The 18,917-nt window shown below is 50.0% G+C and overlaps 1 protein-coding gene across 5 annotated transcripts in view; it reads left to right on the top strand.

Annotated features, from left to right (window-relative positions):
• The window catches only part of UNC13B (unc-13 homolog B), a 257,459-nt gene that overhangs the window by 157,219 nt on the left and 81,323 nt on the right, over positions 1-18,917 (top strand). For all 5 annotated transcript variants that reach the window (XM_025207487.1, XM_025207486.1, XM_025207488.1 and 2 more), the window contains 3 exons: positions 1,995-2,222; positions 2,373-2,514; positions 14,970-15,139. In XM_025207487.1, coding sequence (XP_025063272.1) covers positions 1,995-2,222; positions 2,373-2,514; positions 14,970-15,139 — 540 coding nt within the window. The remainder of the gene's footprint in view (positions 1-1,994; positions 2,223-2,372; positions 2,515-14,969; positions 15,140-18,917) is intronic.

Genomic DNA, 18,917 nt, shown 5'->3' with positions numbered 1-18,917 from the left:
TCCTGCTGAGATTGCTGGGTTTTTATGTGTGCACATTCCTTTTGTTCATCTCCGTCCCCGGCCTCTGAAAGTTTTACGTGATCCAGAATACCCGTGTTATATCAAGATCGTCACCTGTTTGCTTCAAGAAGAGCTTGGCTAAGTTTCACATTAACAGGTGTCCTTGTCACCCGCTGGCTTTTTCCAGGCATGCACCAGCATCGATTTAGCTAAACGAACATTTTAAAGCAATTTAGTTAAAAGCACAGGATTTTGCACAGATAACGTACCTAAGGTTGAGTGGCTTATTGCTGCTTAAGCAAATCCAGTAAAAATGAAGCAAGCTAAAGCAATTTGGCTCTCAGATGGATCTGAATGCCCACATAGGGTTTTGTGTTGATCTGACTGCATCTTGTAAAAACATGTCCCCAGTTGAACCTCTGCAAATGTTATGCCTAGACAAAGGCTTGGATCCACTTACTTGATGCTTTATATCACAGACTCATAGAAAATGAGGGTTGAAGGGACTTCAGGAGGTCACATCCAGTCCAACCCCCTGCTCAAAGCAGGACCAGCCCCAACTACATCATCCCAGCCAGGGCTTTGTCTACCCGGGGCTTCAACACCTCCAAGGATGGAGACTGCACCACCTCTCTGGGGAGCCTGGTCCAGTGCTTCACCACCCTCCTCGTGAGATTTTTCCTCCTAATATCTAACCTCAACTTCCCTTGCTGCCCATCGCTCCTTGTTCTGTCGTCTGCCTTAAGGTATACTAGCTTGTTAATCACATTTTTTGTATTTGTTCCCCAAATCCGATGTTAAAACTGGGCCCTGAATTTTCATGAGCCTTTGGCATGACTAAGAAAAGGTACTTGGATGCAGTAATTCCTGGGAGCATCGCCACCCTCGTGTGCTTGTAGGAAGCTTTTGGTTTGCAGGTCCGATCTCTGGTTGCACTAGGTGATCTCTTGGGGTCCCTTCCAGCCTTACTTCTCTATGAAATAGGTTCGTGGAGGTGTACAGATGTGTGCAATGTGCCTGCTTTCCCAGTGTAGATGGGTACCTTCAAAGATTTTGTTCTCATGCTGGCGCCATGCATTTGTGACCAGTGCGCGGTATGTACTACACTGGCACCCTTCTCTTTTGTGGGTTTAGGTATCTCCCCTTCAGTTTGGTTTACTGCCTTTCAAATAGGAATTGCTATAGCAACCTATGTCTCAGAGGGAGATTTTGGAAAGTTTAGGCGGTTTGCATGAACTTAAAAATAAGAAGTGAAACGTACCTGTTTTGAACGATGGGACGTTGGAAAACAGGCTTGCTTCATTGCAAATCTCATCATAAGTTTTGGATCACACATGAAATCCCACGCGGAAAGTGTCTAAAGGGGGATGAAGTTGCAAATTGGATTGAGACCAGAAAGCGTTTCTCTGCAGAAGAAACGCATTTACTATCCATCTCTCTTGTGCCTTAGTGGCAAAATTAAAATGTTTTCTGGAATCCAGGGCTGCAGCGTTTGCTACTTGAAGGCGGTGTCTGACTGCACTCGTGCAGCCTTGCTGTAAGTTATTTGCATTACCCGATAGCCTCGGTCGTTTTTTAGGATCGTATTGTGCCGAGCACTGTGCGCACGCAGAGCGGACAGTGCCTACCCCAGAGCTGGCAGTGCAGGGTGAAGGTGAAATGGCAGATGGAAGCAAGACAAAATTGGCTCTCACAGTAGAGGTTCAGCACACCAGGCACCTAACCGTGTCAAGTATTTTCATAGAGTTCACACAAGCTGAGTTTTAAGGAGGGCAGTGAGGAATTTCTACAGATGTGGCCCTGCTTAGCTGTGACCTTGTTAGTGGTTGAAATGGGATGTACATGAGTGAAAACTTCAGTCCGTTCAGTGGGAAGAAGCTTTGTACTAGGGAATCTAGTTTCACGATGACAGGGTTGAGTGTCACTTAACTTTTATATGATTGCCTCTGTGTTTGCAAACTTTTGATAACTCATTCATACCTTGCTACACCCAGGAGCGGCAGAGAAGAGCTCTAAACACGGAGCCGAGGATCGAACCCAAAACATCATCATGGCCATGAAGGATCGGATGAAGATTCGGGAGCGGAACAAGCCAGAAATCTTTGACTTGATCAGAGATGTCTTTTGTGAGAGCAAATTAGCCCATGCTCAGCAAATGAAGACCGTGAAACAGAGCGTGCTCGATGGCACCTCCAAATGGTTGGCTAAGATCACTATCACTGGTAGGCGGGCTGCTCTTGGGGTGAAATGGAGGCTGTAATTGGGGTAGCATCCTGGTTTTGCAGCATAACGCATCCCACTGCTCTCGCACAGTAAAGACGTGCAGACTTTTAGCACGGCAGGCTTACAAAACATTTCTTTTTCCCCTGCAGTGGTTTGTGCTCAGGGTCTGCAGGCCAAGGACAAAACCGGATCTAGTGATCCATATGTGACTGTTCAAGTCGGCAAGACAAAGAGGAGAACGAAAACCATTTATGGCAACCTGAATCCTGTTTGGGAGGAAAAATTCCACTTGTAAGTGCTCACTGAATGCCCGTCTCTGCTTTTATCCACCCCTCTCTCTTTCTTTATGAGTATATTTTATTTCTGTCTATTTTACTTCCTTTGCCAATGCACGTCACTGCGCCCAGTATTGTAACATCCATTCCTCTGTTTTTCTTCTACGTGGTGTATGTTCCTGTTTAGGGGAGTCTTAATTATGATGACATGCATGCCACCCACAGCCGTGTTCACACAACCTTATCTTCGCTGCTTGTTTAGCCTGTCTATCGAGTCTCTACTTCAGCAAGTTTTGCGTAGATCGTTATTATATAGACATTCACAGTGGGAAAAGAAATGCCTTAATCTGAAGGTCTTTCAGGTGCTGAAGGCGACACAGAAAACACAACTCAAATATGTTTTTGGGGGTAAAAGCTCAGGAAGTTTTATTGCCGTCGGGCAGTGCAGCAGTTGGTTTGATTAACAACCAGTCTAACTTGGTGAAGTTTGCCCTGGACAGGGAGCGACGCCATATGTTGTTCACGCTCTCCGAGGTCTCTACAAGGGACAGGCCTCCCAACTCCTGTATTTATACTTGTGGACCCCTTATCATGCCCACTCTTTCTCTCTGTCTCAAGATGTTCATCTTAATCTGTTTTGTTTGCCAAGTTGAAGCACCTGTACTTCCATTAGTAAGTTCTACCTTTTTACGTGTGTAGCTGCTGTGTTTGTACTCCCTTTTTGCTCATCGGTACACTTTCTTTTTTTTACTGGCACATCCAGTGGTCAGGAGGCCCCTTTCTCCCAAACTGCTTTTCGGCACCATAGCTTAGCATAACCGTGGCCTGGCACAACCAGAATGCCTACCGTCACTTCTTGCAGCTGCATCTTAACAAGTTTGTAGCTCACTGCGGTAGTAGCTTGTCACTTATTTGTACAGCTATCTGTACCAGGGAACTCCTCGACTGGTAACTTGAGGGATTATCTCCTTACAAGATAAGCAACCTATTTTAGGCAAATCCAAAATAAAGGCTTCAGGCACAGTGGCTTATATAGCAAATAAGCTCTAAAAGCTGAGGAGTTTATTAGACTAGGAGTAAATCATTGAGTTAATGAGAGACACCCTCAAGTGATCGCTGTGCTCATTGTAACTGATGGGAAAGGACTAAAAAAATAGTGGATTGTAAAGATCCTGGAAGTTTTTTTTTAAACAAAAGCTGGTTTCCTTCCGACCGGTGTCCCACCAGCTGGTCTCTCTCCATTCCCTTTTTCCTCCTTTCTTACCTTCCTCCCTGCTCGTCCCCATCCCAGCCTCTGCATGCTGCGACTTGTTCTTTATGTTGTATTTCAAAACCGAATACGTGTGCACCAGAGCTTTTGCTACTTACCGTGTGCAATAAGATTTGTTTTTTTCCGAAATAATTAAAATATTGCAGTGCTCCCTGTTAACGTGATAAAATCTTTAATTTTTGTCCAGGCTCCTCAGTCTGAGTTTAATTAAGTTTACAACTATTGCCTGGAAGTACACCCAAGTTAGCATTGTAATAGCTTGATAATCAAAGCAGCAGTAAGTCTGCTTATTCACGTGGGAGTCCTTAAAGCCTTGGCTCACCACACCTAAGCAGTTACCATGGTAGTTGCAGTGCATGCCACCCCGGGTTTAAGAAATACAACACATACAGCACTAGAGAGAGACAGCACAGTCGGATAAATGTCAAGATTTTATTGATGCTACTCTGCAGTTTTATGAAAAGACCCGTGATTCAGCAAACGCCATGAAAATTGATCTCAGTGTTGACTTGACTTTAAGTAGTCAATTGAGAAGGTACCAAAAGCTATGGAGAGTTTTGCAAGAAGCCGAAGAAAATAGAACGTAACCAGGCAAGATATCAGGATTTAAAGGTGCAGAAAATGAACCGTGCCAAGGTCAAGGTGCCATGGTTCTGGGTGTTGCCTTGGATGGCAGAAGAGACGTTTTGCATTGCTTGGCACAAAGGCACCGGCCCTTCCTCCAGTTGTTATATGAATCACAGATATGTGCTCTTTCTGTTCAAAGTTCATGGTGACTCTGAGACTGCTGACTTTTTTTCTGGCTGTCTGGCATTGAAGAGAGGGTAGCAAAGCTACTGGACTTACCTCCAGATAACTTGGCCAAAAATAGCCTTTACTGAGAAATCTCTGTCCAGGAGAAGCTGGCTTGGAGAGCGAGCGTTTTAGTTGTTTTTAAGAAATAACCTTATTATCCAGGTGACAAAAGCTGCTCGTGGCTGTTGTTTTTAGATAAGCCCTCACAGTCCTGTCCTAAAAGGCGGTGGGTCTGAGAGACCAAAAGCCCTTAGTGGAAGAAATCAAAGAAGATGGAGAAGCCAAGTCAAAGTTGGCACCTGGTTGGTGGCTGCACTTTCATATTGGTTTTTGCTTTCTGCTTGACACACGACACGAGCTCTGTCTAGCTGTCCTAGGTAGCTAGCGGTCATTAGCTGGCTGACTTTTCAAAGGCCTCTTCATTCAACATGATCACAAATTGAATGCCCATTTAAAGAGTTGTGATAAAGCCAGATGTCTATTTATATCAGAGGTGAATCAGTTAGCCATGAGGGTACAGTGCTAGGAAGCATGTCTAATGACTTGTAGTGCTGTTCACAGCTACTGGCACTATAAAGCTCATGAATGTGTTTAGAAATGCAATTGTGAAAGCTGTTTTTAAGACTGCAGTAGCCGTTCCCAACACGGTTTCTTCAGGCTTCTTAGGTGGAGGGAAGGAAACATGCATTAGATGAAACCTTTCTCTTTAAAGGTGACCTTGCTGCTTACCTGCATGTTTCCTTTTCTTTGAAACTGCGCCTGGCAATTAAAGCCCAGTGTGGCAATCCAGGTTTGGGACCATATTCCTAGAAGAAACCCTAGCAAGCATTTTGAGTCTGTATTAGCAAAGCAGCTACATTACCACGTACTGGTGGTTAGGTTCATGCAGTGCATTTGCAGTTGCGTGAGCAAGCTGTTTTGCAAAGCATTCGCAGTCAGCATGTCCTGTTGTTGCCTGATGGAAACCTGCTCTCGCTACCTTCGGTAGTGTCCTAGAGAAGTGGGGCTGGAGGGGAGCCGCAGAGGTCCAGCCTCTGCCTGAGGCAGGCTCAGCCCTGTGCAAACCATCCTGTACAGCCACAACCTAAACTCTACCTAAGACAACCCTCGGCCTTGACACAACGTAGACCTAACACCCTCATCTGCCACGGGGAAAGCAGGGGACCCGCAGCAGTCGTGACACGTTGTCAGTATACACACCAGAGGTCCTGGGTCAAGGGCCATGCCGCCCAGTGCAGAGGAAGACGAACCTCCCCGCTCCCAGTCCTTTCCAGTCTGACTATGGGGTAAAATGCCTTCCTGACCCCAGATATGGCAATTGGTCTGATCCTGAGCAGAGGGGCAAGACCCTCTAGCAGGAACCTGTGGCTTTGGTTCCAGCAGGAGAATCATTGCCCCCCAGTTGAAGTCCCCAGCTTTAGTTGTAGCCAACACCTAATGCCTCTGGGGATGCTTAAAAATGCTATGACACACATCGCAGGAAAAAAGTCCGGGGCGGGAGCAACCAACAAAGCTCAGAAGCCTGGAAAATCCCCATGGTAGAATATAGGCATTGCTACACCTGGATCATCCTTGACCGGTGGCTCTCAAACCTCTCCTTGAACGCCTCCGGTGATGGAGAGTCCTCAACTTTTATTCAGATCATCTATTCCACTGCTTCGCTATTCACACAGTAAAGTAGTTTTTCCAGTTCTCCAATCTAAATTTACTTTGCTGCAACTTCAAGCCATTGGTCTGCATCCTTCTCTCTGCAGCGAGAGGAAAGGTGCTTTCCCTCTTCTCTATGGCAGCCCTTCCAGTGTTTGCAGGCTGCTCTCATGGCCCCTTTTAAGCACTTTTTCCACAAGCTGAACATGCCCTGCTCCTTCAGCCTCTCCTTTTATGACTTGCCTTTCAAGCCCTTGAGCATCTTTGTTACCCACCTCTGGACCCTCTCCATCTCTCCCACGTCCTTTTTAAAATGTGGAGTCTGGAACTGCACCCAGTATGCAGGGCAGGCCTAACCAGTGCCAAACAGAGAGGCCCATGTCATGCACCGATTGCTTCGATGGGTGCAGCCCAAAACTGCATTCACTTTGTGTGCAGCTGCATCACGCTGCGGGCTCCTATTGAATCTGTGATCTGCCGAGACTCCCCAGTCCTGGGGTCAGCCAGCTGTCCCTCGTTTTGTATTTTGTGTTTTTGATTACTCTCCCCAAGATGCAGCACCTCTCTTTTGTCCAAATTGAACTGCATCCTGTTAACTCCAGCCCAACTTTCCGATCTGTCATGGACTTTCTGAATTGCACTTGCATCCTTCAGCGTGCTCACATCTTTCCTAGGTAAAAGTCCTGTGCAATTTAAATTGGTATTTAGCAAGTTGTATTTTAATGGAAATAGAAGGCCTGTAAGGATTGCTCTCCTCCTTTCTGCACAATCCATTTGACTGCAGATCTTTAGGGGTGGGGGGACTTCCTTTTTATGTGCACGGTGCCTGCCACAAGGAAGCCTGACCGGGACCTTGGGCCTCTTCTGCAATCCAAATACAAGTGGGGTTTTTGTTTCATCCAGTGCAGTCTGAGGCAGGGCTCTAGTTCTCTTCCATATTACATCCGTTGGCTTAAAACTCTCCAGGAGAAAATACAAATTTCCCAGTGAATTCCTTTTTGCAAGGGCTGTGGCCAAACACTCACCTCTATAAGCCACAGTAGCACCAACATAAGTTAGGGGAGATAAGTATGCAGGTAAGAAGAAAGAGGCTTGTCAAGATGCTTTAAATTGTGGGTTGAGACTAGATCTCAGGAAAACTCCCTGCTAGAGCAATGAGGCAGGGGCGCACCGTCTGCGTGGGGAGCAGGGCAATCTCCAAGAAGAGGATGGATAAGCATTGGGCAGGGGTGGTTTGGGAGCAGCACTCTTGTATTTGAGCAGGACAGCCCCTGAGGTCCTCCCAGGCCTACGATTCTGCCAACCCCAGGCTGGGAGAAGTTCATGCCCGTTAGGGATGGGCTCTCTAGAAGCTGGCCCTTATTCAGCCTGGCTGCCCTGTGTTTCCTGGCCTCGAAGCGAAGTGAACCATTGCTGTAGAAGAGAGGTTTTCCGTGGAGGCTGAATGATGGGTGTGAAATCATTCTGTCTGGAACAGATGACATTGTCGCTGGACACTTTGTACGACGAGTGTTTGTTCCCTCCGTGCAGAAGGGTAGCTGAGTTAGAATAAATGCAGTGCCTCCTTCCAGCAGCTAATCAATATTATACTTGGACGCACGCAGCCACAAATAATACGGTTCATTAATGCTAATCCTTTGGGAACAGCACTACTGGGTAGCTAACGACGGTGGTGTCACTCGACAGCTTCCGTTCAGTTCCCTAATCTTCCTTTCAGCAGCCGGGGCTATTATCACGCTCAGCGTCTCTCAATAAGCTCTGTAGTTACGTGCGATTGTTCTCCCGAGTTAGCCCCTTCTGAGACGATTGCATCTGGAAATGTCAGCGGCGCTCTGATGTCTGCCTGGTCTCTGTCGTTCAGCTGCATCTTTGATGGCTCTGGAGCCTTTCGCTTTTTCCTGCTTATCCCCATGTGCCCGGGTCTCTGGGCTACGCGCGCTGAAGCTGGCAGTACCGTGAAATCGCACTTGCTTTCCCGGCTCAGTGACCGATGTGTAGCCTGGATCTGAACAGCGAGGTGGATGCCACGCAGCGAATGCCCGGGAGGGATCTGGGATCGTGTCCTTGAAGATTCAAGTGATTCTGACCATTTGCTTCTGCCCTCGTACTTTGGGAGGCTGCAAGAATCGCTTGTATAAGCATGTTGCGGGGGCGGGGAACGGCCACATGGTCTCACTTGCTCCTCCGCGCCGCGGATCTGCTTTCACGGATCGAACGGGGGGTTTCTCTAGGTTCTGGTTGAATAAGCAGCTGCTCAGGAGGCGACGGCAAATGCTGGCTGGACCCCAGAGCCGCTGCAATCCTTCCCCAGGTCGTCTGCTTCTCTGGTCTTTCCTTCAGCATCGCTGTTTGAGGCATGCTCTTCCTCTCCTCATGCTTCTGTCTTCTATATATACCTCCTTTCCAGGGACCACATCCTCCTGCTCAGTTCAAATTGCCAGGATGACTTGCTGAAGAGCCAGCTTTCCCTTCGCCTGGGGTGTCTCCAGCCAGTCCCGTGTTCCAGGGTGTCTTTCTAATATCGCTTAAATGTCTCAGTAGCCTTCCCTTTCTGCCCTCCCCATCATTGCTGACATCTAGACTAGTTAGTTGGCCTCTGCCATGCGGAGACCTGCTGCTTCAGGTCCAAGCTGTGTCCCACCCCTCCTGCTTCTTCCTCTAGCGCTCTTCCTAACTGTGTGCACATCATCACCACTTTGGCCCAGGCCCTCATCGATGATCTTCCGAGGTCCCTTCCAGCCCTAATGTCTTTGAGAAACCTTGCGTCTTAGTCGAGAGAGACGCACTGGAGCTGCTCACTTTCCGATCCTCTGGACAACTGCCGCTGCCCCTCGGAGCCATTCAAAACTGCTGCAAAGATCATTTTCTTGCTCATTTGCCTTTCTGATTTCTGTCATCACCACACCCCCTGTGCTCCATCGGCAATGCCTGTCTTCATCGTTTGCTTCTCGTGCAAGCACTTCTCCCTTCCTTCTGCACTGCCTCTGTCTGCAACATGGTCTCTGGACTAGACAGTAAAGCTAGTACCAGTTCTCCTTCAAATCCCTCCTTGCACTGCGATGCCTGAGGGAAGCTGTTGCTGGAGGGCAGCTGTCAAAATGCTTGCTAGGCACTTCTGATATTTATTTTTGCTTTTTTTTTTTTTAACTTAAAAACATTTGAAAGACATCTAGCTGCCCTGTTTGAGTCTGTGAAAGTACTGCTGTTTCTTTGGTCCTTCCCCCCTGGCTCCCGTGTTTGCTATGCATGCTTGGTGGCTCCTGTGTTTAGGAGATGGCCAGCTCTCCATAGCCGGGGTTGCATCTTCCTCTGTTTTGTAGGGTCTCGAGCCCAAAGTGATCCTAATTCTCTATCACTGAGCTTCAGATTACAAAGAAAGGATAGTGGATGGGTCGGTATCGACCCGGAAGGGTGTGGGCAGTGGGGTCCTGCAGCACTCGGTCCTTGGACCGATACTCTTTAATGTCTTCATCAGCAATTTGAAGAGGGAGTGAAGTGTACTCTGTCCAAGTTTGCAGAGGACACTAAGCTATGGGGAGAAGTGGACACGCCGGAGGGCAGGGAACAGCTGCAAGCAGACCTGGACAGGTTGGACAAGTGGGCAGAAAACAACAGAATGCAGTTCAACAAGGAGAAATGCAAAGTGCTGCACCTAGGGAGGAAAAATGTCCGGCACACCTACAGCCTAGGGAATGACCTGCTGGGTGGCACGGAAGTGGAAAGGGATCTGGGAGTCCTAGTGGACTCCGAGATGAACATGAGTCGGCAGTGTGACGAAGCCATCAGAAAAGCCAATGGCACTTTATCGTGCATCAGCAGATGCATGACGAATAGGTCCAAGGAGGTGATACTTCCCCTCTATCGGGCGCTGGTCAGACCGCAGTTGGAGTACTGCGTGCAATTCTGGGCGCCGCACTTCAAGAGGGATGCGGATAACCTGGAGAGGGTCCAGAGAAGGGCCACTCGTATGGTTAAGGGCCTACAGACCAAGCCCTACGAGGAGAGACTAGAGAACCTGGATCTATTCAGCCTCCGCAAGAGAAGGGTGAGAGGCGACCTTGTGGCTGCCTAGAAGTTCATCACGGGGGCACAGAAGGGAATTGGTGAGTAGTTATTCACCAAGGCGCCCCCAGGGGGTACAAGAAATAATGGCCACAAGCTAGCAGAGAGCAGATTTAGATTGGACATTAGGAAGAACTTCTTCACAGTTCGAGTGGCCAAGGTCTGGAACGGGCTCCCAAGGGAGGTGGTGCTCTCCCCTACCCTGGGGGTCTTCAAGAGGAGGTTAGATAAGCATCTAGCTGGGGTCATCTAGCCCCAGCACTCTTCCCTGCCTATGCAGGGGGCGGACTCGATGATCTATTGAGGTCCCTTCCAACCCTAACATCGGTTGGATACCCATCTGGCTGGTGTCATCTAGACCCAGCACGCTTTCCTGCCTATGCAGGGGGTGGGACTCGATGGTCTATTGAGGTCCCTTCCGACCCTAACATCTATGAATCTATGATAAGCATTTTCTTCATTTGTCGGGCTTTTGATTTGAAGGTTGGGGTTTAGCTGATTTCTGAGCAACTTGCTAGCAAGTCCAATACAAGGTAGAGTTGCACGCTACAGCTACCCTGCCTTTCAGTGCGGTTAGCTTGTGTGTGTCACCTTTCCTGGGGGGATTGTCCGGGGGGACATCATGACATCCCTGTTCTGATTTTGGCCACCCAAAGGTAAAAGCACTGCAGTTGTCCCTGCAAACTCGGGCAGAACCAAAGCCTCCTGGACCAACTGAAAGAGATCTTGAATCTTGTGCTCTGCAAGCTTCTGCCTTTAATCTCAATTGTGAGTCACTTTGCAGTCATTTGTGAGCCGCCAAATGCATAGGGTGCTGCAACGTACGTGTGGCAGCAGTTCTGCAAAATGATGTTAGCATCCCACTTGGCTCCAGCGTTGGTTTTATGGCTTCGTTTTGCTTGACTCTATTTGCAGTTTAGAGTTTGTCTGTTAGTCATGTTAGATGCTCAGTCAGGGGCTTAATGGTTACAGGAAAACGAACCAAATGCGATTGTTGCTACTGCTACCTGATGGAGTGTCTTACCGTCCCACCAGCTAGAGAGCTTTTCCTTAGGAAGCAGTGTTAGGATCATAGAAAATGAGGGTGGCAGGGAGCTCAGGAGGTCACATCCAGTCCAATCCCTGCTCCAAGCAGGGCCATCCCCAAATACTTCATCCCAGCTAAGGCTTTGTCTAGCGAAATCTTCAAAACCTCCAAGGATGGAGACTGCACCACCTCTTTAGGCAACCTGTTCCAGTGGTTGCTTTTTCTCTTCTCTCATTGAATGTTTTCCCCTGTCTGGGTTTTTGTAGACACTTTTTATTGACTTTTTCTTTTAATTCAATCATACAATCGATATGTTATTTCACATCTGCCACTAATAAAAAAACCTCAACAAATTTATGTAGTCTATAAAATAGAGTGGTTGCGGGGGGAGAGGGGACGAACTCAGTGGTGACCAAATTGTTAGCAGGTGTTCAGTGGCTGGACAGTGTATTTAGAGATGAGCTGCTACTTCTGCATGAAGAGGGTCTTGGATGCCAGTAGAACATATTAATTAAATGTTATTAGGATTGGGTTTATGATGTTTAAATTGCAAAAGCTAACATTGTCCTTCAGAAACGTGGTTGAATCTCAAAGTTTTGGCCGTTCCAGCACGGCGGTTTCTGTGGCAGGCATTGTGATGCTGGCTTTCAGTTTTGGACGGAGAAACAATTTGCCACGTGATCAGCAAGGGTGTAAATTTGGCACATAAGTCACTCCGTACTAGCTGACTGTGCACTCTCTTATGCAATGGTGAGTACAAGGTAACTTACCCCGTAGTGAGAGTAGGGCACGTTACCTTGCATTTACCATGTATTAAATGTAGGGTAGATATTGCAGAGTGGCTGCTGTATTGCAAATCTGCACCCTCGCTTCCTTATGATGATGCAAAGGTGAACGCGGTAGCCTCGAGCCATATCTTGGGCTGTTTGTTGGGTGCCTTCCCTAGCCTCAGGAGCTGAGCTCTGCTTTGCACAAGCAGCAGAGGATGTGTGAAGTGCAGGAAGCTGCACAACTCTCCCTCTGAGAGACGTTAGTTAGTTGGAGCAGAGACGGGTGGTCCAGTGGTGCCACTGACACTTCCCCACGTAGCCGCGTCGCATCCTAGCCGAGGGAAGACGTGCTGCCGTTAGTTGCTCCAGAAAAGTGGGGCACTACACGTTGGATGTTCAAAAGGCACCAGTGGGTCACGCTAGGTCTGAGCAGCTTGAGTAGTTGCCAAATGAAGGCAGGACCTCTGAGCAGCGGGAGCGTGGGGCCAGGATTGAGAATCCGTTTCACACGGGGCTTGGCCCCAAACAGCGTTTCCAGTGGGAGTCGGCTCTGAACATGCTCGCAGGTGCTTTGGTAAATCCTGCTCCCACCTGTTGGCATCTGTAGTCACCTAAAAACCCTTGAATATCCAGGGCTGTGGGCCATGCAAGGGTATTTGCAGTTCTAGTACTTCTTTTATGATGACTCTTTCATTTGATGCTTCTTCTAAGGCCTCCAGATAAGACATCACAGACAATCAGGGTGGGAAGGGAGCTCAGGAGGTCACATCCAGTCCAACCCCCTGCTTCAAGCAGGACCAGCCCCAACTACATCGTCCCAGCCAAGGTTTGTCTATCTGGGTCTTAAACACCTCCAAGGATGGAGACTCCACCACTTCTCTGGGGAGCCTGGTCCAGTGCTTCACCACCCTCCTGGTGAGAGTTTTTTCCTAATGTCCAACCTCAACTTGCCTTGCTGCAGCTTGAGCCCATTGCTCCTTGTCCTGTCATTTGTCCCCACTGAGACCAGCCCAGCTCCATCCTCCTTGCAGCCCCCCGACAGGGAGGTGAAGGCTGCTATTCAATCCCCCTTGGTCTTCTCTTCTGCAGGCTCAACCAGCCCATTTTCCCCAGCCTCTCCTCACCAGTCCTGTCCCGCAGCCCCACAAACATTTGTGTTCACCTCCGCTGGACTCTCTCCAATGTGACCACATCCTTTCTGTAACTGGACACAGGACTCCAGATGTGGCCTCCCCAGTGCCCAGATAATGTCGCACACCAGAGGAAGAACCTGTAACATCTCTATAGCGGACATTTCTAAACACAGGCCCAGGCTTGGGCTGAAGGAAAAATAAAAATAGAAGAGCATTGACAGTGTTTTCTGCAATCCAAATGGGACCTGGCTTCAATCGAGGGGGGAAAAAAAATTATGGCTTGTGGCTTTTTTATCAGAACAGTAATAAACCGAGCAACCTAAAATTGCCGTTACATCTTTGCCGTGCTCGGTTTTAATTCCCCGTTAGCTCCTGGGTGCGCGTATGCCGTTTGCAGGGCTGTACAGGTGTTGCGTAACCCACCCTAAGCCAGGGGATGGGAACGGGGGGACGGATGGATTCGGGGTAGGCCGCGAGTCAATGCCACGGTGACTGCCACGCCGTAGTGACTGGCTTAGCAGATCTCGTCTGACCCATTTCTTCGTTCGTGCCTTGTTGCCTAGCAACAGATGCAGCATCTTTAAACAGCCTCGAAAAGAGGCCTTCAGCAAGAGTTGCCATGTTTTCATATTTAACTGCGAGAGCAGTCGGATTGCGGGGTCATGTCACGGGTCCTACAAATGAGCAAGGCTCTTGTAACGAGAGAGCTCATCTCGAAAGGTTTCTCAACCAAGAGCTCTTTTATGTCCCTCCCTTCGTTTAATTGTTGTGCAGGCCACTTTCCTGTCTCAGGGTTAGGATAGGCAAGACTTCTGCCCCCGCGGGGCCCTGACCGTCCCCGAGTCGTTTTCAGAGGAGATGTCTGCGGTGACCCGCCTGCCGTACGGCGTAGCTCTTGGTAGGAGCTGAATAATAGACGTACTCAACTCTAATAATTAAATACTGGCTTCATTAGATCTACTGTATCCCACCCCGGCCTCCCACACACAGGCAGCACGATAACATCTATCTGATTGCTCTGCTTTGTACATTAATACACTGTTATTTTTCTGGTGACATGAAAGTCTCAAAACTAAGCTAATTGCCTCTGCTTGAGCTATTTTTAATTGTTTGCCTTGCCACAGCGCATCATGGACCTGTATCTCCTTGCACTAGGCGCTGTGCGATGAAGAGCGCCTGCCCTGCGGGGCTTGTAGTTTGGGACCAGCGAGGGGTACGAACCGATGGCAGAGTCCCAGGAAACCTTGGGCACTTTGGTGGCCGGGGGGCTCAGCCTGCTGGGAAACTGAACCCTTGCTGCAGTTCTTGCAGGCACCCGGCACAGCAGGGATTGGAAGGAGAGCACGAGGTGGCTTTGCAGGGGTTTGGGCAGCTCCTGAGCAAGAGGAGCAGGGCGTGTGACGAGGCTTTAACAGACGGGAGCCGGAGCCCTGGTCCCAGTTGGGGTCCTGCTCAACTTGTGTCTCGGCCTCTGAATTGCTGCTTGTAACCACGTTGCCAGCCCACGTGCAGTCCCTGCTAGCAACCCTGGCACGAGCCAAGGCCCCTATGTCTATGGTTAAATTGTAGTAGAACATTAAAAAGTTCTCCAGTTGGGCACGAAACATTGTGAGCATCGCGCACCCTTTCCCCATCGTCTGCCAGTGTGAATAAGTTTCTATCAGACGAATAGAAAGGGAATTATCCCCTTGACTTGCCTGTTGTGTTGTGTTGCTCTTTGGATACTGTGTCTGGCTCCTCATCTGATTGCTCCTGTCTTGTCCCCAGCGAGTGCCATAACTCTTCAGATCGCATCAAAGTGCGGGTCTGGGATGAGGACGACGACATCAAGTCCCGGGTCAAGCAGAGGCTGAAACGCGAGTCGGATGACTTCCTGGGGCAGACCATCATCGAGGTGCGCACGCTGAGCGGAGAGATGGACGTGTGGTACAATCTGGGTGAGTAGCTTTCCAGCAGTCTCCGGGTCCGTTCAAAATCAGAGAGCTCTTCACCGGAGTCTCCGGTGTAGTTTGCAGAGTGGGTGTGCCCGTGCGTGAGGAGGGCTCTGTTTAGTAGGGGGTTGTGGGGTTGCATGTTCTCCAGTGGAAAAATCCCGTGTTGCACCATAAAGGCAAAGCTGTCTCTCTTCACTTGCATTGTGAAGTCCTGGAGACCAGTGTCTGCTGCAGGGAGCAATGCAGGAAAGGGTGTGGGGGACTCGACCCATTCTGCAGAGCTTCCCGCCCGTCCGATGCGTGCTTGTTCGTATGCTGCCACTAGCGCTCCATGATGTACCAGGACGTGCGAGGGCATGGCATCAGGCCGTTTCTTTGTCCAGTTCATTGAGAGGAGATCACACCGCGTAGGGAGGAGCGATAAGCAGCTGTGCAATGCTGAATCAGCAGGCATGATAGTAACTTAAGGAGGATAGCAGCCTTTTTTGTTTCTTCCATCGATGGTTGCACAGGCAACTTTTCAGCTGCAGGGCAACACTGCCATGGAGAGAATTGCAGCCCTCCCCATGATTGCAGCTAGCTACCCCTCGCTGGTCCCACTCTTGTATGGCAGTGGGGCCCTATGGAGAGTGCAGCTCTGCGGAGCGCGGAGGCGTGTTGCATGCCGGGGCACGGATGCTCCACCACTGGCTTTATCCTGGAAGGAAAGGCGAAGCAGGCTGTGTTTCACCAGCCTCGTGGCAGGTGGCCCAGCGTGGGGACCCCGGGGAGGTGTGATGGCCCCTGACGGGTGGCCTTGCAGCCTGTTTTGAGCTCGTGCCCCAGGCATCCTGTTGGTTTGGTCAGATCAGTACTTTTGTCGTGTTTTCAGTGGGATGGAAGCGGTGGCAGCATCCTCCAACCGGGGGGTGCAGTGGGAGGTTGCTGGGCCTCTGGCATCCCTCATTGCTTCATACCACCCCCGTCTGCTCTCTGGCTTGCTCGACTGAACCCGGAGCTTGGAGACAGCCGAGGCGATCCGCAATCTCTGTTATGCTGGTGCTGCCAGCTCTCAAGGCACCCAGTGTGGGAGCCGGGTCTCCGGAGAGGCCGTGGGAGGAACAGCTGGTTACTTGGCTTTGCAGGTGAGGGAGGGGCAATCCCTGGGACTCTCCTCTTGGTTGAAGTTTTCTTCTGGGTTGCCCCTGCGCGCCCGAGTTAATCACTGTTCTTTATAGCTTTGTGAGAGATGTCGGTGCGATTCCTCACCCTAGACCCATTCCTCTCTCCTGTTGTGGAGGTGATGCACTTGCAGGTGAGAGGTTTTCACGTGGCTGAGCATGGGGGCAGGCAGAATACCTGGGGCATGGGCTAACGTGGCCTTTGGCCTGTCGGTCATCTCTTGGGATTCATCCCAAAACCAAAAACTTCAGTCATTTATAGAATTGTCCTTGGCCTGTAAGCAAAGTGGGTGCATTTCCATCCCGATCTGAGTAGCTGTGGCTGGAACGAGCTGATTTGTTTGTCTCGGAGGAGCGAGCTCCTTTGCAATCCCAGGAGCAGCAGCAGGAGGCAGGTGCATCCCAGCCGGCTGGACCCGTGTCGTGACTAAACGCAGGCTCTCCATCTCTGCAGCTGATAAACGAGCATCTGCTCCCAAGCCAAAAGGAAGCAGGGAATCTTTAAGGCTCGCGCAAGGACTCGGGCAACCTTGAGAAGGGACCACTTGCACAAGGGCGGATGTCGTAAAGCAAAGCTTTGAGGAGTCGGTAACCTGGTAGAGATGTCAGCTTCCAGTTTCCCATGTAGCCTGTCGAGAACGGCAGGAAACGCTGGCAGAGAAGACGCAGGCGCTGACCGAAAGCTGCCCGCAGCCCGGACGCTGCAGACTTTCACTTGCCCTCATTTTAACGGTCAATTAATCGAGCAGGATGGGGAGAAAGGTTCACGCCAGAACAATCTGCGGGGGTGGAGAGAAATGAAACGGTTTGTTCGGTTACATAAGTCGGTGTGAAAGCCGCTCCTAATGGGCTCTGACAGAAGAGGAGTTGGAGGGGATTGCGGCCGCTCCGCTGTCAATGTTGGGAATCTACAACGGCACCTCGCGCTTCGCGGCCTGAGCAATGCCAGCGTGGGGAGGATGCTTTGGTCCTTGCCTGGTCCAGCCTGGAGATGCAGACAGGTCTGGGTGATGGGTTGCTGAGGCCAGAGCGGACTTTGCATTGGGTCTGCAAAAAGCGGGCAACTGCTCTGGGTCACCCTGCTCGTTTGGAGCCCGTTTGCAGCCTGGAAGACTCGAGCGGGGGTATGTTACCTCCAGCTTCATGACAGCGACGAAGATGGCAGTGACTTGGGAGCGATGCCCTCGCCCACGAGCACGACGTGCTTCCATGCTTAAGCATTTAAAGACATCTCTAATTTTAGCCTTGCTTAATTTTAGTCTTTTGCTTGTGCAGCAGTATTGGAGGAACGATCCTGCTTTGTTTTGAGGGAGAGAAAAGCCTCCGTCAGACACAGCGGTTCTGTCGCAAAGCTCTGGGCGTGTGTCTGCGCTTGGGATGGGCTAGCTTGCCAGCCAGTATGTCTGATGCTCCGCTAATTTGTAGTCGGGAACACTTCATCCTTCCCTTTCTCGGCTCTAGTACTGGAGCGGTGCCAGTGGCGTAGCAGCATAGAGCTTGTTTGCCTGAATCCACGGAGTTACGTGAATCCACGAGTTCCCCGTCCCTCGACGTGGGGCTGCGTTACTCAAAGCACTTGCCGCCCTACATTAAGACAGTAACTATAATAAAATCACATGCTTCAGATGACTGGGTGAAGCTCTGTAGGAGCAGGGGCTGGGAAGGAGGGTTGGTTTGGGGTTTTGGTTTTTTTGCTCCTTGGGCAATTGCAGGATGTTTTCTGTGCAGTTTTCCACCTTCCTGTGAAATGCTAGGAATTGGTCATGGCTGGAGACGGGATGCCAGAGGGGTGATGGCTGAAACAGGATAACGGGAACCGACAGCTTGAAGTTGCGGCCAAGTAGGTTTAGGCTGGAGATCAGGAAGTACTTCTTGCTCTTAGCGCGGGGAGGCAGTAGACTTAGACGCCCGGGGAATTTGGGGGCTCTCCATCGCTGGAGGTGTCCAAGAAGAGGTTGGACTGTCACTGGTAGGGGATGGTCTGCCAGGGCTTTAAACCTCGAGGTTTCTGGCTAGAAGGTCTTGCTCCTCTGCTCGGGGTCAAACCAGCGCTGCTTTGGCAGCGGGAAGGCATTTTACCCCCAGTCACATTCGTACGGGCCGTGCAAGTTGTCGTCTCCCTCGGTAGAGGGGTGGGACCCTCGACCTGGCATCCCCGAAACGTATATTAACAACATGTTTACAGAAGTAGGTAGCTGGCTCTCGTGGTCCCCTCCCTTACCCGCGGCCTGTTTGGGTGCGATGTCTTGTGTTGCGTCAGGCTTGATGGTAGTTTCACTAAGAGGTTAGATTGTGGATTTGCATAGGATGGTTTGGATAGGGACCATCCTGCCTCAGGCAGGGGTTGCACTAAATGACCTCCCCGAGGCCCCTTCCAGCCCCATTTCTATAACATTTCTATGAACCTGTGCTAAAACAAAGCTACCATTGGAGTTCCCCAGGCTTTGAACATCTAACAAGTCTTCATTAGTGGTGCAAGAGGAAGGAGTGGGAGTGTGCTTACAAACATTTTCTGTGGACGTAAAGTTGGGAGGCACTGATAATATGGAGGAGAGCCAGAATATTGTCCAGGAAGAACTAGATGACCTTGAGGACTTACAGTAGAGAGAAAATTCATAGCA

This window comes from Alligator sinensis, unplaced genomic scaffold (genome assembly GCF_000455745.1).
Source record: "Alligator sinensis unplaced genomic scaffold, ASM45574v1 scaffold783_1, whole genome shotgun sequence".
Lineage (NCBI taxonomy): Eukaryota > Metazoa > Chordata > Crocodylia > Alligatoridae > Alligator > Alligator sinensis.
Note: the sequence above shows the minus strand (reverse complement) of the source record. Positions and strands in the feature narration are given on the sequence as shown.